We start from the raw sequence: 26,970 nt of genomic DNA, 5'->3' as shown, positions 1-26,970 counted from the left end.
CTTAAGAGCTGATTCTGTTAGGGCAGCAGTGGGGCCAACTGAAAAACAAACTACAGTTTTTAGCCTTCTTTACAAGTGGAGTGGTTACATGACATACTTCAGACAACGAAATACAAGTAGAAATCACTGGGTAGAGCTTCTGGGAAAGTTCCTCAAAAGACAGCAGATTCCACCATCCTATGCCCTTCGCTTCTTTTTACTTGGAACATGGTTGTGATGTTGGAGTGCTATCTGCCCTTCTGTGCAAATAAGACAACAGCACCCTCAGAGAGGTTGAAGGGATAGATTGCTTGGTCCCTGTTAACACTGTTGTACCAACAGGATGGACCAGTTTACTTATCTCTAGACTTTCAGTTACACAAGGAAAACCAAACCACCGATCTGTAAAGACACTGTTTATCAGACACTTTTTATCTGCAATGGAACTTAATCCCTAACTAATACATATAAAGATACATAAAACATACGTGTGCTCACATAAGAAGATGCTGATTAAAGTCTCTCAGTCTGATGCATAATACTATGAATCCATGTTATCTTAAATTAGAACTCTGAATAGTATTGTATAAATTATGCCTAACAAAGTAGGCAATAATGTTTAATTCTGTCCTTGAGGCAATGTTTTTAGGAAGAATCAGGTGATGTGGCTTCTGGTCTGGATTCTACCACTAACTCTCAGGGAAATGTACTAGCTACTTGGTGTCAGTTTCCCCAACAGAAATATATGTTACATACATATATATATTCATGTCATATTCTTTTGAAATTTTACAGGAATATTGCACAACATTTGATGTGGTCTGAACATTGGTAGCATAATTCATGCATGTGGCCTTCAATGACAACTTTAGTAAAAGTTTTCAAGGAGAAGGAAAGCTCATTTAAAACATTTTTACCTCAGAGTAATTTTTTTTTTTCATTCTAACAGGGTCCCCAAATAATAATCAGTTGAAGAGATAAGCCATGAAATAATTGGCTGGACTTAGACCAAAACGTCTTTTGGAAGGGCTATGCCTTCACCTCACCTGCAGAGTTAAAAATGAGGGAAATTAGCTTGTCCTCTGAGAGTTAAATTATGAAAGCAACAGCTCAAAAGAAGTATGTGCAAAAAAATTACCTTTTAAAGACAAAATGATTATACAGCAAACAGAACTTGACAGAAACCAGATTGAATATATTAACACATCTAAACAAAGAATATATTACTCCCAAGGGGAGGGAAGGAGAGAGATCTAAGATTTGGTCAGCTGTATGCATGGACAAAGCAAAGTCACAGAGATAAACTGAGACTGGGGGCTGGGAGAAGGATTTGGAGATGGATGGGATGTACATACCACTCAGAGAAAAGGGAGCCGGAATTACTGAACTTTATGCATATTCTGTCCCACTGGTAAAATTGCCAATTTTTTTGTGAGATGAATGAAGCAATGTTGATTTTAGACTAATGCTATTTACTGTTTGATTTATTTATCTCCTCTTGTTCTGATTCTACACTCACCAAACAACTTGCTGATTGTGATGTGGTGCCCTACACAGGTCTGGCTACAGGGAGAGAATAACTGACTTTCCAGACTTCAAGTATTTTTGTGTCCTCAGAAAGTGGTTTCTCATGAAGAATTAATAAAGTAACTTCTGATTATGATGTGGCTTCTAATGTGGCTTCATTTTAGGAACAGAATGAATTGATGATGCCAATATGAACATTATAATCTAAGTCAATCTCTTTTTGTAAATTAATCAATCAGTATCTGGGGGTCTACTCAGAATACACATTGTGGTCTCATATAATTTTTCAGTCAGTGTCAGCTTAGCAAGCTCTCACAGTCTACTAAATCCTAGGCAGTGGACTAGAAAGACTCTCAATTCCTTTGAAAGGGAATCAAGAATCTGGATTAAGGTGACCTAAGTAAGCCATTTTCAGATTCAACCAGACTTCTCCTGGAGCTTGCTATTTAATGATGTATGATACCTGGACTCACAGCATGAGCATCCTCGGGAACTTGAAGAAACTCAGGACCTCAGCCTCTGCTCCAGAATCAAATAGTCTGCATTTTGCCAAGGTCCTCAGTATATCTGTGTGCATAATGCAATTTGAGAAGTGCTGCTTTTGAAGATACGCCCACCATTTTTATCTGTCTCTGCAGGTCGTTAGGAGACATTCTTTCATGGGTATCTCCCACTGTCACATGCTTTGTTGGGACTGGCAAGCATGCATGGCTTCAGTACAGAATGAAGAGTAAATGCTCTTTATTTCCACTTCTTGTAGGAGGAGGTCATGTCTCATTGCGAGCAGGCTTGCTTACTGGCTGCTATGAAACATTGGGTTCCCAAAGCTCAGCATTCTCTTCGAAAGGAAGCTATGGCGTGTACTAGCACCCATGTAGGTCATCCATGTTGTCCCTGTGGGAATGTGGGGCTCAGGGCGCGAAAGCAAACATGCTGCCTCTCTGGCTCTTGTTTTTGCTGCGAATAATAAAGTCTCACATCTCTGACCCGGGAGTTTTGTGTTTTCTGCAGGCATCCACGATGCTGTGGCAAGCTAACATTAGCTTGTAAGTAGAGTAAAATCTCACACACTTCACAGTTATTGACACAGATTTCTTCAGCCTTCTTTAGCACAGTTGCAAAAAGCAAGGTGCAACGAGAGCTAAGTTTTTAATCCACGTTCTACCATGAACTGGTTATACCAAAGAACAGTCACTACCTCTCTTCTCTGGAATGAGAGGAATTAAAATTAGGGGAAGGGGAAGACGGATAAAGTAGTTGGTGAAAGTTTATAAATCATTAGTTTGTAAGGACAGGGTCCATGTGGTAAGAATTCTTTCTGATCAATCTCCCCACTAAGAACCAGCACATTTCTCTGAATAATGGCGATATCAATAAATAAATGCTCTATTTTGGCTGCAGGAACTTGAGAGTTCCTCAGAAGCCCTGGGAAGTTATTTTCCTTACACACTCTAATTCTACATGAAGGGATGCACCTATGTGCTATCCACATATGGTGCCTTATTTGGTGAAGATAATTGATTTTTCATTGAACTTGAAATATATGAATTGTTTTGATGATCTCTGGTTCAGTTTAATCTTGATTATTTTCAGATTTCTGTTCATTTGGGGGTATGCTGGACATCTTTTGAAGAATAACTATTTGTTCAAGATATAATATGAAATTCTTCTGAGACTAAATCCACAAATATGGTGACCTTCAAGGAACAGACAGCAACAGGAGAATGCAGAAGGCTACCGTGTGCTGCCTGCATGGTGCCACTTTCAGAGTCATGGACTGAGCACAGCGCTAGCTGGTCTACAGGGATGGGAGGGAATACACTTCTGCTAAAGAAGGGGCTGGCTGTACAATCTAAATTGATGGAGAGTCTGGTAACTTACATCTTGCAGCACTGAAAAAGCCAATTGCTTCTGTTGCCAGTGAAAACAGTAGCTACAAAGTGTCAGCCTCAAAAAAAGACAAATGCCCTGTGGTGGGAAGTCTGTGAGCTCTGAGCAGGCAGACAAGACCAAGGGTATTGTCTTTCCATCCAAACCACCATCTCAGATCTCCTTAATGTAGCTGCTGTTTGACTGAGAGAGAACAAAGATGACAGTAAGTAAAAGATCGAAGCCATCAGTATTTAAAACTCTTTCTACCAAAAAATACTTTTCTGAGGTTGCTCACAAATAAAATTGACTAGGCTGAAAGCCTACTAGGTTTTTGAGCAAACTGTTTTGTTAAAGAAATCACAAGCCTGATCTACCACTGTAGCTGTTAACTTTTAAAGAGAGCTCTCCGTCCCCAGTCTGCATGGGTGCAAAGTGGGGCACGCAGGCTGTTCATCCTCCAATGCTAACTTCAGGGGTAGTCACGGAGCCTAGTGTCCAAGAAAGAATTTCCAAGAGGACAAACACAAGGGACTTGGAAGTTCTTCCCAGTACAAGAATGAGTAGCTTGCCCAGTGGTCTGTCTGAGGAACGTACAACCTACCAGGAGAGGGAGTCTGGATTCTTCAAACTGGCATGATCTGATCATTGCTATGGATAAGTGGCTGCTGTGGGTTTCCCTTTCTCCCCTTCTCAGAATGGGAGTGCAATTACAGTGTCCTGGTTTATATGCCACCACAGTATACTGGGCTTCTGTGTGGCGGAGAACATTTGTTTTCATCTCAAGGTTACCTGACCGGACACGTCACACTCAGGCTGACAAGGAGACTGTCCATCACCCAGAGATCCTGGACACTCAGCATATGATGGAGCGTCGTGGTCATCGACCTCTGATAGGAATGGACATGCTCTGTATGCAGGAAGATGGGCACGCCTGGATACTGGAGTCACAGAGAGACAGACTTTCAGTACTAACCGCTCGTGGTCCCTCAATATCCACTGTATCTTTTCCCCATTATAAAAGAAACAATTTTTGGCAAAGCATTCAGTTCTCACTAACAGAGAATATTATACTAAGTGAAATAAGCCAGGTAGGAAGAAAAAAATTGATACGATCCCACTTATATGTGGAATTTTAAAAAGTCAAATACATAGAAGCAGAGAGTAGAAGAGTGGTTACCAGGGGCAGGGAGGCGGGGGAGTTAGGGAGCTGTCGGTCAAAGGGTACAAAATTGCAGTTATGCAAGATGACTGCCTAGAGGTCTACTGTACAGAATGATGACTGTAGTTAATAATCCTGTGTTGAATATCGGAAATTTACTCGAGAGTAGGTTTTAGATTCTTTCATCACAGACAAAAAAAATGTGAAAAGAAGATAGGATAATTATCTCGATTGTAGTAATCATTTCACTATATATAAAATCATCATGTGGCACATCTTAAATATACACCTTTTTATTAAAATGTAAGAAATAAACACTACTTAACATGCAGAAAAGTGTAAGTAGTGTGTGCAAACTTGGAGAAGTATTTATACAGGAAAAGAGGGAGGCCGTCTCCTTCCCTCTGCTCTTCCTACAGCCTGACGTACAGACATGATGCTATGACTGGAGGGGACACCTCAGGCCACCAGGTAACCTGGGAATGGATGCCATGCAGTGGAAAAAAATCGTGCAAGGAGCCTGTGTCCTGGATATTGTGACGCCAGTCTGGCCCTGGACTGTCTATTTCAGGCTTCCATGTAAGAGAGAAATAAAACCATATTTTTGTTTAAGTCACTATTTTGGGTTTTGTCACTCACAACTGTTCCTAAACCTGACTAACACAGATGCGTTAGAAAAAATAACTAGCAAGTGATTTACAGATTTAGAGATCTTTGTGTTAGTTCTTTACAAGTCTCACAGGATTTTAATATTAACAAATAAAAAATGGTAAGTTAGTTATTGGAAGACTATTCTTCTGGCGGAAGGTCTCCAAGTGCTTTGGTTCAACAAGATTTTAATGGTCAGGTAGAATGTAGATAAAATAATATGTTTTTGTTTCTAGACCTTTGTATTAGACATTTCATTTTCAAAGGTCATTTTAAATAACACGTGTTAGAAGTTTCTTGCTTTAAAGGACCACCTATGAAGAAGCCTAGGGCATGGCTGCGAGCATCAACACGCCATCAACAATGTTGCAGGAACAACCAAGCTCCTTTGAAAGGCCAAACATAAACAAGTACTTAATGCCTGTGTGTCTGTGGTCTTTTAGAATGGCTACGTTATAAACAACACACACACTGATGGTCATGAAGAAATAAAGCCAACTCATTAGGTGACTTTTAGTCTGGCTTTACACACACACATACATACACACACACACACACACACACACACTCACACACATTGTTAAAAGAATCATTTCCATATGTTATAGTAGGTTCCAGATTTTCTGTTTTCCATCTAGGTGGTAATTAGCCCAATTTCCAGTCTGAAATTGTCCTCTGTCTAAGCTTGTCACTTTGCTGCACTTTCCTCTATAAGTCACAACAGTAACAACAACATAAGGCGGTATTTTTCAAAACTGTTAAGAGTTAGGCCTATGTTGCGTTGAATTCAACCACTGTAAATCATGAAAGATAATAATGTTGCTTTTAGTATTTGAAGATAATGGTTCTGAACCGCCATAAGCAGAACACTTGCTTGGAGCTATCTTTTTTTCCCCAGTGCTTTGATACTCTCTCTCTCTCAGAGCCATGCTTATTTTATCTAGATGGGGCACCGCATTACATTTTGCCTTTCCTCATCCTCTAATTGAGCCCAGATGCAAAGTCTGATCTCACACCAGCCACACTGAACAGAAGATGCTGTGCTTCTCTCCTAACACTTTCCCTTCCTCGCCTTCCGGCAGGAGAGTGCGGTATATGTAGGTCTTCACATTGACTTGCAGATGAATAGTGGGGCTGCATCTGCACCGAACCATCTCAGCTCTCTCACCTGGTTACTACCATAACCAACTGCAACTTGGGGGACTGGGACTAGAGAGAGAGGTTTTGAAAAACTAAAGCAAAGCAAAACAAAATAAAATATATTAAAAAAAAAATAAGCAAGTTCTCCTAGAGAGTTTAACTCCTCTTTGGTCTGAGACTGGAGAAAGTACAGACTGCAAAATATTTCATTGGATAAAATAGCCTGTCACTAAATTGGTAAAACTACCTGTTTCTCAGGACATGGAATCATTTTCAGTGTTTAGCGATCAGCTGTTACCACGATGCTACTGATCAAGTGATTCTATAATCAGAAGACAATTCGTTATAAATATACATATAGGAAAGTTCTCTAAGGGATACTTCGGGGGTGAGAGTATTTAACTTTACTGCAGTATTCAAGAGATGAAGATTTGCTCCAAAGTATCTTTGGAGAGCTTTTTTGCAACATCGTGTGTAATTGGAAGGAAAAAGAGATTAGACCGAACAATTATACTATGTATTATTGAGTAGATTAACAGTGTGCTTAGGAAAAAAGTTAGGGAAGGATATATTAGAAAAAGATTACACATCTCATTAAATGGTTCAGTACTAATTATTTTACTATTTGACCAGCATAACACATCAACCGAGTTAAGTAATTGCTCTTCCTTTAAGTAAAACTGGCACACATACATATGATTTTATAGAAACATATGAGGAGGTGATAAATAAGCAACGTGTGTTTCTGAGGAGTGCCAAAAGGGGCAGAGGAATGTATGCTTAGACCAAAAGTCATCTTTATCTTAGTAACTCAGGTTGTTCCACATGCATCGTGAGACATTGTAAGAACAAAGCAGCACTAGATTCCAGTCATAAATATTTGTCTCTTATGTCACTCACACTTTAAAAGCTATCAACAGTGTATGGGGGGAAAAAAAAGGCTTGGCTCCTAACATTTATAACATCTGCCTTTCTTTGCATCTTCATGCCTGTCCATTTTCTCTTTAATTGTCCTCTGTGCTCCAGCCATATGGGATTTCTTTTATTCATTCATATTTGTCATTCTCTTTCTCACCTCCAGAAATTGACCACATTTTGTGGTAACTGGTTGCATCTCCAACTTCATCTTCAAAAACAGCAGTCCTCAAAGGGTTAGGAACCATAAGAATCTTGCTAGCTCACCTCAGTATTCTCAATATAGCATGGGACTAGGCATTTTGATGCTCAATACACTGATAAATGAATAAATACTAATGTTTTAAAGTGGTGGCATTACTGGTTAATCTCATGTCCCGAAGTATGCAGCCTACAAACTACAGACTTTTTGCTTTTAGCAGGTAAGAATTAGAGGAAAAAAAAGATTTTTAAGATTTTTTTGGAGGGGAGGGTGCGTGATATGGCGGGGAACTGACCCCACCTACTGCAAAGCAACTTCAGATATGTTTTCCTCCTCCTCTGCTTCTGGCCAGGTTGCAGGAGAGAGAAACATTGGATCTGAAACCTATTATGATCTTCTAAGAAAACTTAACTTGAAGATATTTATTGTGTTCTATTTTTGGTGGGAAAAAAGATCACATATGTTTATTTAGCACAGCCTTCTGAAATACACAAAGCATAACTGAGGATGAGCATTTTCTACTCCTGGTCCATTTCTGAGGACCACATCACGAACTGCTCCCCAAAATGAGGTCTTTCTTGCAGTAGCTGGATACCAAGTCCTATGTTTATTAATTTTCTCCTTTCAGTAAAGGCAGCAACTCACCATTTTCTTTCAGTTCCTCAACAATGTCCACTCCTCCAACCAGCTCCCCTCTTACATACAGCTGAGGGTATGTTGGCCAACTGGAGTAAGTTTTTAATTTTTGCTGAAGTTTTGTCTGCCAGTATATCAAATGTCTCATTTTCAACACCAGCACTATGTAGTACTTCCAGACTTTGTTTGCTGAAGCCACACTTAGCTTCCTGTTTGTCTTCTTTCATAAAGAGCATCACAGTAGTTCTCAAGTTCTTTGAGCCATTCCTCGAATTTGGGAGCTGTATTGTGACGTTAATACAAGACACTAAACACTTTTCATGGCCAGGTAATATTTCTGGCCAGGTACAATTTTTCTCTCTGACTTCACAGGGTTTAAACATTACAAGATAAGCATTTCCTGAGGCCTCACTACTTTAGATTAAAACGTTGCTTTAAAACTAGCATGGGGCGAGAATGAGTCAATTTTAAGAGGAAAGGTTTTGCATCGCAGCAAATGCGAACAAGGCATGCTGCATGTGTCAACACTTAGGGACACTGAGCTTATCATACAGACAGAATAAAATCCAGTTGTATCAGAATCATTATATGGGTTTGGAGACGCTGAATCAGAGCACCCCTACTTCACAGTTAAGTTAAAGAAATTATAGATATAATGGGGGGGATGAAGTTATATAAGAGGGAAAGGGAAAACAACGAATGCATGAGTCTCTACTATGGACCAAGTACTTTACGTGTGTCTTATTTAATGTAAGATACAGTCGTCCCTCAGTATCTGTGAGAGATTGATTCCAGGAACCCCCCCTACAGAAACCAAAATCCACGGATGCTCAAGACCCTTATTTAAGTGCCGTATTTGCCTATAACCTACACACGTCCTCCTGTGTACTTTAAATCATCTGTAGATTGCTTATAATACAATGTATATGCTATATAAATGGTGGCTGGTTGCATGGCAAATTCAAGTTCTCCTCTTTTTGAACTTTCTGGAATTTAAAAAAAATATTTTCTATTTGTAGTTGGTTGAATCCACGGACATGGAACCCATTGGCATGGAGGGCTGACAGTACTTCACCTCCATGTGAGCAAAGCCTGACTAGCTCCGTTTTACAGAGGTAAACTGAAGAGAGAGCGTTTCTGCAATTTGCCTAGAACCATGCCATCTGTATACAGAGAAGCCAAATTTCCCTTTATATCCACTTGAGTGGCTAGAAGCATGATGAAGCTGACTCGTACAGGTCATGAGAACCAATTGTTAAATCTGAAGGAATTTTGCAAGCAGTTATTAAACATGGCCATTGTTGAGATTAAATTATATAATCTTAAAAATTAAATTAAAAACAGATGTAATAACCATTCAAAACTCATCATTTCAAAATCATTTACTGGACTTTTACCATTATCTGTGATATTCAGCTTTCTAACACTACGTCTCTGCTGTGGAAATGAAATAGGATGGTGTGATGCTGTGCGCCTCCTCCCAGCTCTACTCAGTAACGTCACTTGGTAGCTTGAAACCTGCCATAATGGGAGTATTTGCACCCTGGAAAATGGAAAACGTTCCAAATTAGGGGCTGGTTTAGTTTTTGTGGCTGTTGACCGTCTTGACTGAAGAAAATGATGGAGAAATGTTAATGAGATTAAACATAAAAATATATTGTGTCTGTAGGCATTACCTTATGAATAGCATAAAAAAATTAAGAAAATTTTCTTTCAGGATTTCCAATACGATTCTCTGTTTCAGCAAAGAAGTTACTTTCATCTTACTTGCTATCATAAATAGAAACACCAGCCCATCTTCGTGTCAGAAAAATACTCAGAGTTGGGATACAATTCCATTTGTCGAATCATGGTTGAACTGCAACCATAGGTTGGCTATACATACATGATTGCAGCAAATATCAGTGAAAGCATTCTATGAGAAGAAATTGGTTATATGGAATTTACATTGAAGGGTCTTCTACAGTTTATTACTATTTGTAAATTTTGTGATAAACATTCATTCCAGTTAGATATTTACCAACACACCACTAAATATACAAATAGTGAAGCCACCAAGATATTATTTAGTAAGCCTGAAAAGAAACATGGGGAAGTTCTTATAAGGTATACAACTGAATCTATAGTATAATTATAAAAATATAAATAAACACACAAAGACAGTAAAGTTTACGTCAGACTAAGAGGAGTTTTGTGAGGAGGGTAGGTGATATATAATTAGTTACATTATAAGGAGGTAAACATGAAAAATAAATGCAAAAGTCTGTTATGCTCTAGAAAGGCATGTGTAATGTTTCTTGGTTCTAAACTTATAAAATATTTCACAGAGGAGGAGTGGAAGGTGTTGTCACAGAGTATAATTCTATAAGGAAGCTTCTTTTGTTCCATCATCACAATTTTTTTTTAAATTTTTGCTTCTAAATTATAAAACACAATGTGACATTTCCTTTATTATCTAACAGCAGAATATCATATTGCATTATACTTTCTTCATTAGTTTTCATTTCCCTTAAGTTTTACTACACACTCTGATGAGTTTAGTACACAAAGTCATCATTTCAAAGTCAGCAGAGATTCTTTGGGAGAAGCAAAGTTTTCGCAAAACAAAACAAACATAAACACAAATACAATATCCATTCTGTGACTAAGATTATTTTTAAAAAGAAACCCTGCCTTTTCCCAGGAACATATTAGAAAATCTTCCTGCAAATTTCAAGCACAACCAAGTTGCCTCCCAAATTGGCCATTTGCACTCCAGGGCTCGAGCTGAAAATGCACAGAATTGCCTGAGTAATTCGATTGCAGGCGGAATCGATGCAAGTGTGGATGCTGCCCTGGTCAAAGGTTGGCCCCGAGGCTGCAACTTAAATCAGTGTGGAGTGAGCTAAGACTGATTACGTTTTCAGTGATGAGGCTTTCAAAAGCAATTTTGAGCTTGCCTATTCAGAAGCTGTTTGGTCCTATCTTGAACTTGTACTCCCGGTTACAGAAGCATCTACCTATCTGTTCTGGAGTAGAGGGAAAATGAGAGAAAAGAAGAGAGAGAGAGAGAGAGAGAAAGAATGGTCCAGAAAGCAAAAAGCAAACATCAGATGAGAGCCAATCATTAATAATATGTGAAGCAGTAGTGAATTTTTTTAATCTTTTAAAAGAATTTATATAAGAATAATAGAAAGAAATCAGAGTGTATGCTAACAAAGAAAAGTAAACAATAGATGGAAGATTATTATGATAATGATATGTGACAGTCTAAGAATATTTGGGCACATGAGACTCATTCTTTCAGGTGCTGCTGGCAGGAAGGATGCTGGGGTAACACAGGTGGTTTGAAGTAGGAAGCAAAATGGGTGTAAGAAAAGATGTCAGATACGGACTCCGATAGACAACGTGCTAGCCTGAGAGAAATGAAGCTTTTCAGTTTATCTTTTTTCAGCAGAGCCACGCCTGCAGAGAAGTTGTGCATCCATAGCTTTTGTAAGTCTTTCTAATAATGTGTTTACTGAGTTAAATAGTTTGATTGTAGATCTTACGTACATGTGGATAAGCATGTTATCATACCATAAACTATGGTGCTCGCAAGAAGTTAAGTTGTTTTTTGTTTTTTTAAGAAAATATTTTCCTATAGGTATGACCTGTCATTCTTAAAACATAGGCTATTATCCAGCCAGTTTTAGGAAAATATGTTGCTGCATTCTGTCTTACGAAGTATTTTGGAAAACTTGTGATTCCATCTAAGTGGACCGAGTGGTGACTCTAATGGTTCTTTGACAAGCATTATGATCTGCCTCACTAATTAGGCTGCTCCACATATGCACTAATTGGATTGATTTTTAAAAATCAAAGAGAGGAAATTAAAGAGCATGCGATTATCTAGTACCACATTTTAGAGCTGGGTAACTCAAGTTACTTCTTTGCTTTAAAACTGTTGAAAGAGAAAGCTTGTTTAAAAAAAAAGAAAAAAAAAAGAATGAAATGGGAAAAATCCTGCCTACTAAAAATTTCTGGCCATGCCATAGGTGAAATGACATTTCCACACCAGCAAGTCTTGCTTGATTTATTCAAATCTTACTTAAAAATACACTGGGCAGATACCTAATTTGTGTCTCTGGAGAGAAATCCCAACTGAATTGTATTTATAAGTAAGGAGATCCAGCCCATGCTGAATAGACACATTCAATGAGGACATGCGATTTTCAGTCCCTTCCCCAGCAGTTTCATGGCCACTAAAATGGAATTTACAGTGCTTTAGAGAAAGTGTGGCCCACTGAAATATCATCACTTTCACAATTAATTCTTCCTCTTTTCTCCTTTATCTGGAACATCAAAAAGCCAGTTTCACTTTCCTTTTCCTTTTGGTGAGTGCTCTGTTAATTACGCTTCACATTGCCCGAGGAGAAATGGTAGGTTAAATAATAATGGCATCCGGCACTTCATAATTTTCATTTTCTCCACACGTATCCCTGGATCTTACATTAGGGGCCACATCTACATTTTTCAGAAAAGGGAATCACAGTGCAGACGTGGAGGTGGCAGAGCAGCTCAGACCACTGGGCCACGCTTCCCACCCGGTCACAGCGTCAGGGAGAACAGCGCGCGCCGGGTAAGTGTTCTTAGGGACTTCCCAGAAATAGGGGTGGGGACTCTCTCCCAGGACGTCCCGTATGCCCGGTCAGAGAAAAGGCTAGGAAAGGCACACTGAAGGCAGAGGCTGCTACTGTGTTTTATTTAGGCTGGAAATGTTGGCATATTTTCAATTTTACGAAGTCTTAATAGCAACAAATCCCATAGAAACAGGGTCACATTTTGGCCTAAGTTGTTATTGGGTTAGAGCTTTGTGAAATAAAAGAGCGAGCAGGGAGGTCTACTCTAGTGCCTTTTCATAGGTTATTGGCCAACATAATTGAAACTGTGAACATAAAGGAAATTTCCCTGGAGAGTAAAATTCTTTGTAGAGATGACAAAATGATTAGGCCAGCAGTGCCATTAGCTAAACTTTATGGAAACTCACCAAAGAGCAAAACCCATTAAAAGACAATTTTTTCTGTCAATAAAAAATAATTTCGAGTTCAATGACAAAAACTGTACAGAAGGGAAAAATATTGACAGCATTTCTACTTTGTTAAGGAGTAAGTATAACCGTTCTTAATAACAATCCATACATAAATACTACTTTTTAAAAACATATATAGATTTCTTAGAATCTTACAAAGCATTATCGCCAAAAGGAAACTTGGAGATTATTCTATTCTTCTCATTTTATAGAGGAGGAAACTGAGGCCAGGGAGTGAAGTGCTTTTTGCCTAAGGATCTCTCCAAGTAAGGGCCAGACCCTAAATTGTCTGACTCAGGCTAGAGCACCTAATAAAATTTTGCGGTTAAATCTGAAACTCCTTTTGATCTTTTTGGTACCTAATTTCCACAAGCTTGCTACATTTCAAGGCTGATCAACAGCAAATACCAAAGCTCCCTTCTTCTTTAGGCGTTTACTGACCCTTTGTCGGCTATAGGGATGTATATGCCATCTCCGTAGCTGGAGGATGCAGCTGTCAAGCTGCCTCTTAACCTGAGAGAAACACATCAGCAGAGCAATTAATCTTGTACAGCCCTCTCTATCATCCTGACCACTTTTTTTTCATCATTGCAAGCAAATGCTTACGTGCATGGCTGATTTAATTAATAATTCTAATAAAAAGGCGATTATCATAGCAATGTACATAAGTGCATTAATAAGTGAATCAAAACACTAGTGCTGATCTTGGATATTCAGTGAGATCAAGTTACAGAGTTATAGAGATCACGTAGATCTGAGCCTTTATGGGTTTGTCCTTCAATATTTTGGTTATACATAACAGAGAGGAAAGAAAAGCAAAACCAGCATTGGATGCGCATTTCCTTTGGATTGGGTACTATGTACACTATTTTACATATCCTATCTCAATTAATCATCACAACAACCCTATGAAAATAATCTGTTTTCCTTATTTTATAGGTGAGACAACTGAGGTTTAAAGATTCAGTTTGAGAGAACTGTCTAACATCTTGCATTGTAGGACTGTGGATTCGACTCAGATCTGTGTGATTCCAAAGCTTTTAGAGGTTGGCGTGGAGAGTGGGAAGAGCCCTGGAACAAGAGTCGGAAAAACTCAGGAAGTTCTGGCCGTAGATCTGCTGTGACAACACATGACTTCGGGTTATCAATCACCTTCTCGGGGCCTCCGTTCTCTCACCTACAAAGCAAAAGGATGGATCTAGACCGGAAGTTTTCAAACCTAATTTTCTGGAACTCTACGGCTTTTTGACAGGCCTCCAGGTCACTGTGCAATGTGACATGGAGGAAAAAGAAAGGATTTTCCAGATTTACGCTCAAATCAACCAAATGAACTCCAATTTCATCTTTGTTGTATATTAACGGTTTGCATAAGGTTTTATTTGGGGAAAGAAGAGAATCCACTGCTCAAAAAAGTTTGGAAAAACTTTGACTCGTTTGTTTCTGAGACCTACTCCAGCTCTAAGTTCTGTCATTCGACACAGATAACTAAAGCATCCGTATTTGGTTCTCACCAGAGGCAGTTTGGTGAAATGGAGCACCACAGGTCCCCACAGTTATTCGAACACCCGGTCTTGTCCAAAATGTCCGTAAGACATTGGCGCATGCCAACCAATCTTTGCTCTTTGGTCCTGTTCAAAACCATTTGGTATAGACCACATATACTCATGGATGTTCTGAGTAGGACCAAATTTCAAGGACCTTTTAGTGTAGACCAATTGTTCTGTGGATGTTTTATCCAGGGCCAAATGTCCTAGAACGCTTCAAACTGTTGGATATCACTTCTCAAGTACAGCACTGAATGACCATTTTGTGTCTAGCTTCTTGAGAATACACACAGGATCTAGGTGGAAGGTCAGGGAGCAAAAAACTCCTCTTGCTTCACTCATACTCCATTTCAGCAAATTTGTATCCATCCATTATTTGTGTGATGATTAAGACTGTGTATGTGTATTTTAGCTTAGTAGAGTGCCGCTTGACAGGCTGATTTAGCAACATCAAAATCTCCCTGTACCTACAAACCTAACATGTGTCAAATATTTATTACTAGCACATCCAGGAAAGAGTTTCCATTAACATCATAAAGCTGTGAGGATAAAGCAAGTTGGCTCACATAGCATGCTGTCTTCGATAATCACCAAATCTAAATTTATTACTGCCTCTTTCAACCAAAATGAAAACCCTATCTCTTTTGAGTTGCAGGAAGGGAGATCAATTTCAATCTAAAATATGAATCATTCAAATTTGTGGTATTACCTTTCACATGGAATCAAGGTTCATTGTAACAAGCAAAAGTAACCGAGAACCCATACAGTTGCTGAGTGGCATGTGGGGACATTTGAAGCAAGCAGAGAGCTGAAATATTACTTGCAAGGGCACAGCTGGTTCCATATTCAACAAATCAGTCAAAAAATAAAGTTTGCCTGCATCAGTCAGATCTAAACAGGGAAAAACTATTATGCTACCCACATTCTTACTTTCTCCAGTAGTCTCTCCCATTTTCTGTTTGGATAACAGCTACCGACTTTTTTTTTTTTTTTTAAATCTCAAAGATCCTGGAGGTGCCCAACAAATTAAATAGACTGGGAAGAAATATTCTCTAACATGAGAGGATATTTTCCAGAAAGTCAAATAGCACTTGATTGTATAAAGCATTTAAAATTGGAACTTCATTATTGTCTCCACAGGGTTGCTAATATAGGGAAAAGACGAAGTTTGGGTAAGTCTTTTGAATATTTTATGCACATTTCTAAGGCAAATATTTTGTTACTTGAATAAATGCATGTGTATGCATATGTGCACACACGCACACACACACACACACACAAGAAACAAAGGAGAGAAGTCCCTACAGTGTCACCAGGACCTGTATTCTAGCAAACTACTTGACACCACAATTCTGGGAACACATTAGAGGGTGGTTTGGCAACCATACACTGTAGCAATATTATTGTTATCTATTTGGGACTATAAGAAAAGATTCTGTTAATATTAAGGTTTGAATTGTCCCTAATATTTTCATTTATTAGGTCTCAGGAGAAGACTGTATTAAACCAAAGCTATGTAAACTTTAAGCATTTTGTTTATATAAATTTCTAAGATTTCTTCCTTCTTAAGTAATTATCTTTCCTTATTTCCCTTTAGATTGTGAGTCTTTTAATATGTGTCCTATAATGAACATCTGTTCTTTTGAGAAGGTAGAAAACAAAGCATATGCATGTTTTACTTATAAAAATGACTTTAACTGGTTACTAAATTACTGATCAAATGATGGTGTACATTTGATGAGCTGGACCCATAGATGGCAGGATGGGACCATTCAGTTCACATCCTTTAAGGAGAAGACTTAGAGAAATCAATCTCTTTCAGTTGCTCATGTTAAGGAAACAAAAAACACAAGTGAAAAACAATAATAAAATCCCCAATAATTCTAAATCCTGAATTATTTACTTACTAAAGAATTTTGCTATGAACAGTTGATACGATGTCGGCCATCATTAAGTTTGTAAAAGCATTGTTCCCAGAGACTAATCTATAGTGATCTGCAGAATATTCTCTCTCTTTCCCTCTCTCTCTCTGTCTGTCTTTTTCTCTACCTCTCTCTCACAAAGAGCCTTTTTTTAATGCAGAAATATTAAAGGATGAGGGGTCCACTGTATACTAGCTTTCCTATAGTTTCTCCACCCTAAATTCTGCTTTCCTCTTACCTGAGAAAGTATATATATACTTTTAACCTGAAGTAATGCTACTGATGAAATTAATAGCATTAGAATTATAGCTCTGCTTAGAATTATAGCTCCTCTTACAATTATAGCCTAAAGCCTAGAGGCTGTGGAGGGCAAAAGAATTTAAGGTGACTTCATATTAAATCAAAGCCCTTTCTTGCTTCTCTGAGGCCCAAGAAGGATGTGCAAAAAGGAGCCAAGAAGCTAGAATGAGAGAGGCTTGCAGAAAAGCAAGACGTGTGGGCAGTGTCATTCACCAAAGCCTGGGGTGCTGCGTCTTTGCACGTCGGGGACTTGTTGATGCACACCTGGCCAGTGGGCCTGTTAATCAGGAAAGAAGCCCACACGAGGCCGGCTGCTGGGGCATCAAGGCAGATCATCAGCCCGTGTTCTTCCTTTCAGAGCCTGGCCTACAGAAAGAGTAGTTTACTACCCACATCTCTACCTCTTCATCTACCTATTAAATTTAACCTACTTATTTAAATTTAATTTGGCTTCTACTCCCAGTTTTGTATAGGAACTGCAAACATCACCAATAGGTGTCACTTGTCAGAGACAGTGGCTGCTTTTCAGACTTCCTCTGGCCCGGTGCAGCGCCGGACACTGCAGACCCCCTCCCCGTCAGACGAGACTACTCCTGTGCCTCCCATGGCACCCCTCCTCCTCTGGCACCTGCGTCCCCGCTGAGTCCACGTGCTTCCACAGCACAGGATGCCATTCTTCTTCTCGCCCCTCAATGCTGATTTTACTTGGATTTCAGTCTTTGCTCATCGTTCCACTCTACATGGCACTTAGGAGAAATCTTACTTACTCTCGTTAACAGAAGCAGCACGTCCATGCTGATAACTTCCAGATCATGTCCCCATTCTGGACTTTATCAGTACAGCTGCCTCCTGGGCACTGCCTCCAACTGAGTGTGTCTACGACTGAACTTATTTCTCTCCTTCAGTCTCCCACATTTCCCCAAATCTAAAAGGGCTCCTTTCAAGTTCTATCCTGGTTAATGTTACCCAAATTCAACATTGGGAGTATTCTAGATTCCCACAATTCCCTTCCATCCTTTTCCGATTGGGTCATTAACTCCTCTGTCCATCCAGCTCTCTCATCTCTGCTGCTCATCTGATGCAGTTATCTTCTTATAAGTCGAATACCTGGATTCAGCCCTCCACATTGCTTAGCACATATTTCAGAAACTAAATCTGTTTGTAGCCCCCCTTTATTAAAATGCTTCAGTGGCTCTCCAAAGCCAGACAGGTAAAGTCCTTTCTATCTTAATTCCTCCAACCTGTCCGGCCTCACCTCTCAACACTCTTCTCCCCCCTTTTTAACTCTAACCATGTTAAAAAATACTATCGTGTCTTCAAATGTATCTGCTTGTTTCATACTGCCATGTCTTTACATGAGCTGTTCCATAAAGAAGTATTTCTCTTTCTCCCATTCCCACGCCCAGGATCAACCCAATCCCATCCTCATCTCAAGGGTCATCATCTCCACAGCTTTCCCTGGACCCTTAAGCCTGAGTGTCTCGTTCTCTCATTCGTGCTAATGTGCACTGTGCTCAGGCTGTTGTTGAATGAACTCTGGAAAGTCCTGCCTCTGAAAATAAGACAACAATGGCTAAAATAGTGTTTTGAATTGTAGCTTAGTTATAATTCACACAGTGATATTGCATGCTCTAGATGACCGTCCTTTCATGGCCCTCAAACTGGAATAAGAGGCTCTTCTCCGCCCTTGGATGCTACTGCTGATAAAGTGCATTACAGTTATCTGATTCTTGAACCGCTCCTCTCACTCAGCTGTGAACTCTTTCAGGATGACGTTCCAGTTCTATTCGTTCTTTTCTTTCCAGCATCCTGCGCAGGGCTTTGTATATTGTAGGCAGTCAATACATATATTTGATGAATGAATATTGCTATTGAATAAATTATCAGAGCTTCATAATAGAATGGTTGTTTTACTTCTGCTTTCACTCTTTAAATCTCCTGGATGTCTGAACTTCTATGCTGCAAACATCGTATTTAATCTGGAATTAGAGCCACAGAGCCTGCTTCACGCACTGAGCAAGGGATGCTGAAGGATGAGGTTAAATTATGAACTAGACTTGGGACATTGTATCAAGTTTGCACGCCTTCTCCCTGGCTTGCTAATTTACCATTTAAGCCCTCGGTAAAGTACTGCGCAGTCAGTCATCAAATAAGTTCAGGCATCTATATGTAGTTTTTTGAAAGGAATTGAACTAAGTATTCTTGCAGGATGTGATACAGTAACAATGGCTAACATTCATTAAACGCTTGTTTTGATTCAGGCTAAGTGTTAAGCATTTTACATGCATCATCTCATTTAATTTTTATCCTGTAGGTGGGAGCTATTATTGCCATCATGTTATAAATGAATTAACTGAAGCTTTGGCACTTGGGTAACTTACTCAAAATCCCATAACTGATATGTGGTAAAGCTGTGGTTCAAATTACATCCTGCTTAACTTCCTTTACGTGAAACACACATAAATACACACCCCCACACCCACACACATAAAGACTTACACACCAACAAGTGCTACACTCCTTTTTGGATGGTCTTAGTTACGGCAAAGCTCTAAACTACAGTTTCTTGCCTTTTATCTTCTTGGTGATCTGGAAGAATGTAGGTTATTACAAATCAGGACTGGATTATAACAGAATCAAGATCTAACCTAAACAGTTACAGATGGAGACCTGATCCCCAGGGGCTAACACACTATTGGAATGCTATCAACCAGTGTGAGTGTCTGCTATGTATAAGCACTATGCTAGGAAACTTACATTTTCAACAATCTTATCTTTGAGCATATTAACTATTCATGGGTACAAATCATGAAAAAATGAATTTTTCATTCATGTTCCACATACCATCATGTGCACAAGTGGCAGACTCTTTGAAGTCTAATTCCTTTCTCCTGGATAAGAAGATGGGCAAGTTAGCTTTACAAACTCCCTTAACTATAGGAAGGGATGATTTTCAATAAAAGATCCTAAGAAATTCTTTAACAGGTCATAGGCCAATATTAGATCAGCTTAGGGTGGGCAGGCCACTAGTCTTGGATGAACATAGTGGTTGAAGACTCTCCCAATCACAGTGAAGATATGACAGGAACTCTTACCAAGGGACACACTGCTGTCTCTCCAACTAGCTTCATTTGAACTTTAAGAAAGATGTCTTTCCCCATGTATAGTTAGCAGATTCACAATGCCCATATTGGAAAACTGTACCACCTCAAGGAGTTTAAAAATCCCATAAAAATGAGGGTTTAAATGTCTCTGAGTCTCATTTTGGTCTAATTTTTCAGTCAACTATTAACCCCATTCATCATTCATATACTTGAATTTTACACCTCGTATATGTTGTTTATTTCTAAATACTTATTAAAAAAGTTTTTATATATCGAGGAATAGCACCCTAAACTATTAAAGAAAAGTTCATAAAAACCCTAAAAAAGGGCAAATATATTACATGCAGTGGTTTATCTTTCAAAAATATGTTGCAAATAATACAATTTATCTCTCACGCCATTGCTGGTTTTACGGTCACAATGAGAGACAGTGACACGTGGAAGTTAAAAGCTGGGGCTCTCAAACCAGAGTGTTGGGATTCAGGTTTTTGCTTTGTCACTTATTAACCATTTGACTTCAGGTGAAGCTTTTAATCTCTCTTCATCTCAGTTTCCTCATCTGTAAGAAGGTAATTTTGGAATGTACCTTTTTATGTCAGAATTAAAACAAAATTATAGAAAGAGATTGGAATAGGATCTGGTCTCTAGTTAGCTCGCAGTGAATGCTATTGGTCATCACTGTGACAGTGCTTTGTATATCCAGAGATTATACATACACATTCTACAGCTAAAACCTAGTTCATTCATTCATTTATTAAGTATTTATTCAATCACTTATTCAATGTTTGACTAATTCATTTTATTCATTAAAGATTTACTGGTTGCCTATTAAATAGCAGCCACTGTGCTTAGTGATATGGGAGATAACATAATCAGATATTGATACTGTCTTCTCAACAGAGATAGCTGGGTGGAGAGATAAAAACTATACAAAAATAATAATTGTACAAAATAGAAATATGTAGTGCAATAAGAGTGTCAGATAAGGATGTACGGGAGTTCTGAATACACACAGACATTTCTTCAAACTTCCAGGGCTGTGTTCAGAATTACAGAAAAGACTGCAGATTATGTCTTCCTTAACAAAATTAACGAAACTGCACTAGTATTTTTTAGCACTTCTACATATAAGAAACCAGTGGCAAAGGAAGATCATTAGTGTCCATTCTGAAGGTATCACATTTAGAAGCCTTTCGACACTGCCTTATATCCAAATGATTATGCTAAGGTTGTCAGAGTAAAACAAACACTTAAATAAGTGACATGTGTTCCTAATTTGTCACATTCATACTGCTTCAGTTTTGAAAATCAAAATGTAATTTAGAAATTTAAATAGCAAAAAAGTTAATGTGTTATTAAGTCTTAAATTGTCTTTACTTTTTCTATTTAATTCATTTATTCTTTCAGGTACTTGAATATTTAAACTGTTTAAAATATTAATAACATACCAAAGGAACTATCAATATTTACATTAAATTGGAATTCACACTGTTCGTTAATATTTTCAATGACTTATTCATAATTACACTAAATAAATCATCCTCATGTAAGAAATTTAAGCAAGTATATTATACGGCAAACAATGGTTTTCTTTCAGAGTAGGGGGGTATTAAGAAATATTTAGCAACATTAAGCTGGAATAATAAATGATGTGATGTTTTAGAAGTGTATATAGAACAAACTGTTTCCAAATGATTATTTTCTACTAACAACAAACTGATATATTTTATTTAAAAACAAAGGTTCTTAAATTGTGGTAATGCAAAGTTCACAAATCATGAACCTTCTTATTCTGATACATTTTTAAGTAGCAGGAATATTATATATCCCTTTCTCCATTTCTGCAAAATAGAGATGATCACTTCCGTGATGGACTCACAGCATTTGCATTTTTCAGAGACGACTTACTATCACAGGATGATAACATAAATATACATATGTCAGGTCATCGTAGAAATATAAACTCTAAAAGATAAGGATGATTCAGATAACTTTGTGGAGCTGAAAAGACAGTGTATTCTCTGTAGTTTTCTTTGAACATTTTGACAAACTTCAAAATCAGGAATATTTTATGGTTATAGCAGTTTGTTGGTTACTCAGCTTCCAAAAAGCCCTAAAGCTAATTGTAGGAGAAAACAGCGTAAATTTCTCTCCCTTCAACTAATCCTTGTGTTTGCACTTTTTTTTTTTCATTTCTAGTCCTTAGGAACTAAGCTACATTAGAAATATAATATGCATTTTAGTAAAACCTTAGGTTGTATATCAAAATACAGTTTTGAATCAAAACATTATCTATATGGATAAAATATTTTGTACTTGATCATGTACTTACTATTTCATTTTATTTATGGCATGAGAAATTCTCACTACTTCAGGATAAATGTCTAAAGAAAACCAACCAATAGTACACTCAACCTAAATTCATCTATGCTTAAAGATAGTATAACACATTTTTTGAAACACAACAAAACAAAAACAAAACCCCACCAAACCAACCGTCTTCAGTCAGAAGACAATTTTTAGTGGATCCTAATATTTATGTAATTTTTCCTCTTTTCTCACTTCTAAGATATTTTTCTAAACACATATAGACTTCTTTAGGGATTACAAAATTTTCAAACACCCAGATTATCTTGGGGCAAAGTTTCTTCTGTGTACGGAACATGTCACAACAGGCTGAGCTCTAAAACGAACACATTCTGTTCTTAGGTTTTATCTCTACTGATGGGTAGGAGCCAAAAGGCCCCTTGGCACCTTTGGGCCACACTGTGTTACTTACGGCTGAGAGGCAGGCTCGCATTGGTTGTGCCTAGCTTGTTGGCAGCCACACAAGTATAGTTGCCGAAGTGCTCCTGTGTCACGTTGGTAACAGTGAGAATGGATCTTGTGCTAAAATTTTGAATAATAATTCCTTGTTGGCCATTGAAGAGCCTAAAAGACAAAATAAACTCTAAGTAAATGTGTGTTGTGAATACCAGTTTCATTTTTATCTTAGATGGGGTTGTCAAGGCAACCATAGACAGTCGTGACCCTGCTGGTGTTAGCATATAATGTGATAATGGTGCAATTATATATTTCCTTACAGCAGTAGGTATCAGGGAAGAGAGGTTGTATGACAGCTGTAGACTGGTCCTGTGGGATTATTTATGCTATATAAGAAACTGAACTTGGATATCCACATGTCCTTATTCATACACTGATTTGTATTTTAGAAAATTAAACAACACTACAGCAATAGTATCTTAACTGTTAAGGTCAGGAAAAAGTAAAGGGAATTAAATAAGACAATTCCACTAAAAAACACAAAAGAATGGTTTCTAAGAACTTGGCTAGAATATGTCTAGGCCATTTCAGATGATATTATTGGATAACTCTCATGAAAATTAAGCCTGCAATGTAGTAGGATGATTTTAAGTCCAGGGTCAACACCACTTTACTGCTACTACATACGAACAACCCAGACAGATGATCTGCTGTTAAACCTAGAAAACCAGTGCAGTGTAATATTGAAGACAGTATTTGAAGTTGAATATTTGCTACATATTAGAAATGTGCCTGGGAAGTCCTTTAACCTCTCTGAGCTTCAATATAGGATTCAATTTTACCCGATTCCACCTTGGCTACTAAACATTCTCTCTCCAGATTTGCTCTGACTCTCAAATAGGCGGGCACAGCTTTACCGCTTTCAGTGCTTGCCACGCTCACTTCTGCTCCACTCTTTTCTTGAATCTTTACCCAATGGTCACCATTCCCTTTTATCTCTAACAGCCAGGAACTTCCTTCCTCATTTCGAGCTGACCCATGTCCTATCTCTCTTACTCCCCTGCTCCTTAAGTGGCTCCTCTCTCTCTCTCTTTTTCTCTCTCTCCTTTCATTGGCCCCTTCAGGAAACTCTCTCTAAATATGAATTCTGCTATAATTAGATGCCAACCAAGTAAGAACTTCTCCTTAACTAACCCCAGAATTTATTGTGAAAAAGATGTGCTGATTACAATACAGGCTATGTAAGTTCATAGCTCAAATGGCATGTTAGTTTTTCCTTTCTAATGTATTCAAGTCTTCCTACTAAATATTTCTTTAATCATGAAGATGCTAATACATGGCATTCCCCTGAAGTTTAGGTTGAACTCCTTTGCATTATGTTACGTGACTTGCATCTGAATTTAGATATAATATAATGTAGTTAAATGCAGATTAAAATAAGCAACCATGCTTGATTACTCTGGGAATTACTTATATTCCATAAAATAGCTGCATTTGGCTTCCCCAAAACTCAACATTTAATCAGATTAACAAAAACTTTGAGTTGAACAAATATTGAAAAACTTGAATTTAAGCAATAAACCTAATGACCTCCAACTCTGACACAAGAAAATAGGACACAGAATATCAAGGATATGACAGTTTTTACTCCTTTGTCTCACACTGCAAACCTATCAGTACTTATGCTAAAATCCCATAGCTATTATTGCCTATTTTTCTGCATCACATGAATAACTTCTTTTAACCAGTTAGTATATGTTATGTATAAAACTTCACAGTTTCATTGTCCTGCAAGCTACTACACTGTAGCTTAAATCAATTTGCCCATGTGTATGCCATGGCTACATTCTCCAGAGTGCTCAGCAACTTCCCAGACTTAGATTAGTCTTTACTGTGCCCCATCTACCAAAAGCCAGATTCATTTTGCTGCTAAAGAATTGAGACAAAATCAGTCAGGGGTCTTCATTTGGCTAAACTCTGGGGAAAAAATCTCAAGGGAGTATACTCAGTCACTTCGTGGCACTGTCTGCTTATGTTCCTTATGGTTGTCATTCTGAGCTGGGTTCCAATTCTCTGCCCTTAAATGTATCCGAAGGCAAAGCCCCAGATGTTGCTAAATCATGCAGTGCATCCACGCTCTGTATGTGCTGGCCCATTTTTGGCCCCTGGCCAGCGGTGTGATGTGCACTCTTACCAGAGTGGGACATTAGTGGCACTTTAGCAATAGAAACTCCTGCTGCTCCCATCAGCCCGGCAGGTGATTATGGCCAATAAAAAAGACAAGCATCTTCCCTGGGGGGATTTTCTTCCCTCTAGAAGATGCTACCTCTCTGAGATGACTGGAAAAGTACAAGGCTGCCTTTCTTCTATATTTGGGAGCTTCAGAAGTACAGACTCCTCGAGCACTAGGTAAGAGCTATCTTCGCCTGGTAATGACTGGGACAGCCTTTCCAAAGCTGGCCTCGAAGGAGAGTGACTTCTGAGGGGGTGCCTATCTCTGGAGGGTGTATTTCTGTGATGTTCCTACTGGGATCCTAGGGGCAGTGGTAGATGGAGGCTTTCTCAGCTATTTACATCAATTCTGAAGACGATCATTAATCACCACAAAGATGAGTTCTATACTAGGTGATTAGGGAATAGGCTGGACAACGCATGATCTCTGGAGATATTTAAGAAGAATCAAACATATAAACAGGTATTTACAACAGAGGCTATCTTAGTCACAGTGGTGACCCTTTTCAGATGAATACATCTACCCTTAGTTACTAGATAAAAACAATGGAACCATGCCTAAAGTCCCATCAGGTATGAACCTAATGTAATTTCACTCCTTGACTAAAAACAAATAATAGAAGAGCTCTTTAACTGATGACACTTTTTCATGAAACAGATTTATTTTAACATGTTTGGATAATAATTGTATTTTCTAGAAAGAATCATTTTTTTTTATCAAACATAGAGTCGGCAAATTAAATTGTTATTCTGTGTTAAAGAGAATCCTTGATAGGTTTAAAGCATGCACACAAGAACTTGTTCACAGGGTGACCCTGGCCCCAGTGAGTTTTTCATTTTCATCCCAGACTTGTTTGAAACCAGACTTCCTTGCATAAGTGACGTGAAATCTGAAAGCGACAACTCAAGCAATAGTTTGCATTCCACCTTGTAATAAAACCAGAGAATGAAATCCAGAATATTGCCTATTTTTGGAGTTCTTTCTCTCTCTTTTCCTAAATAGTTAATGCTTTCAAGTTCTAAGAGAATTGTTCTTCTACTGACTTAGATTATAGAATGAGAGATGTTTTCTTATAGCCCCTTCCCCCTAAAAGGGAGAAATGAATTCTGTTGAGCTTGGAATTTAATATGACATTCCTTTCCTCAGCAGGAGATCAGCACATGGTGCTTGCTCAGAAATGCTTGGTTATTTTTATTTTCTGCATTTTTACCATTCAGTGGAATTGTATGTAAGCTTCTTCAATCACCATGGACACTGCTGTCCTCTACCCTCTGCCACCAATAGGAGTTTGTTCCATACCACTATGATCTGTGTCCTCCCCAAATTCATATGTTGAAGTCTTAAGTCCCACCCTAAGGTGTTAGTGGGCGGGGTCCTTGGGAGGGGCTTAAAAGTCATGAAGGTGAAACCTTCATGGTTGAGATCAGTACCTCACGAAAGAGGCCCCAGAGAGATGCCCAGCTCCTTTTGCAGGTGAGAATACAATGAGGAGTCTGTGACCCAGAAGGGGACCCTCACCAGATCATGCTGCCACCCTGACCTTGGACTTTCAGCCTCCAGAACTGTGAGGCGTATTTCCTTTGTTTATAAGCCACCCAGTCTGAGGGACTTTGTTACAGAAGCCCAAATGGACTAACACACATACCAAGGACCACTGCCCTCTCTCTTCTTTCTTCTGTCTTTTGCTAATGCCTCATAAATCTGTGAGGTGCAGGCCATTTGTTTCTTCAGCAGATGCTGCCAACTCATAAGTGACACAGCCTGACCAACTAACTAGTTTGGAATTAGAAATGTTCCTAGTATTTTCAAGTGTCAGTCAGAGGCAGCACATAGAAAGCATGCTAATAACTACGGTGCTTCCACTTCTGCCTCATGAAATGTCCACAGACTTCACAATCACAACGTCTGTTAGACAGTAGCTATCTGGGATGGCCAGAAGAGCCCACAGCAACAGCACGACAGCAAAACTAATCACA

General features: G+C 38.6%; 1 protein-coding gene across 3 annotated transcripts in view; it reads right to left on the bottom strand.

The window, feature by feature from the left end:
• Nucleotides 1-26,970, bottom strand: part of NEGR1 (neuronal growth regulator 1) — a 779,253-nt gene that overhangs the window by 144,445 nt on the left and 607,838 nt on the right. For 2 of the 3 annotated variants that reach the window (XM_010963405.3, XM_010963404.3), the window contains exon 6: nucleotides 22,778-22,929. In XM_010963405.3, coding sequence (XP_010961707.1) covers nucleotides 22,778-22,929 — 152 coding nt within the window. Of the gene's footprint in view, nucleotides 1-9,588; nucleotides 14,306-22,777; nucleotides 22,930-26,970 lie in introns of those variants that run through there. The other variant, XM_010963406.3, reaches the window with a different exon arrangement.

This window comes from Camelus bactrianus, chromosome 13 (assembly GCF_048773025.1).
Source record: "Camelus bactrianus isolate YW-2024 breed Bactrian camel chromosome 13, ASM4877302v1, whole genome shotgun sequence".
NCBI classification, from domain to species: Eukaryota; Metazoa; Chordata; class Mammalia; order Artiodactyla; family Camelidae; genus Camelus; species Camelus bactrianus.
This window is presented reverse-complemented; position numbering and strand designations above follow the sequence as displayed.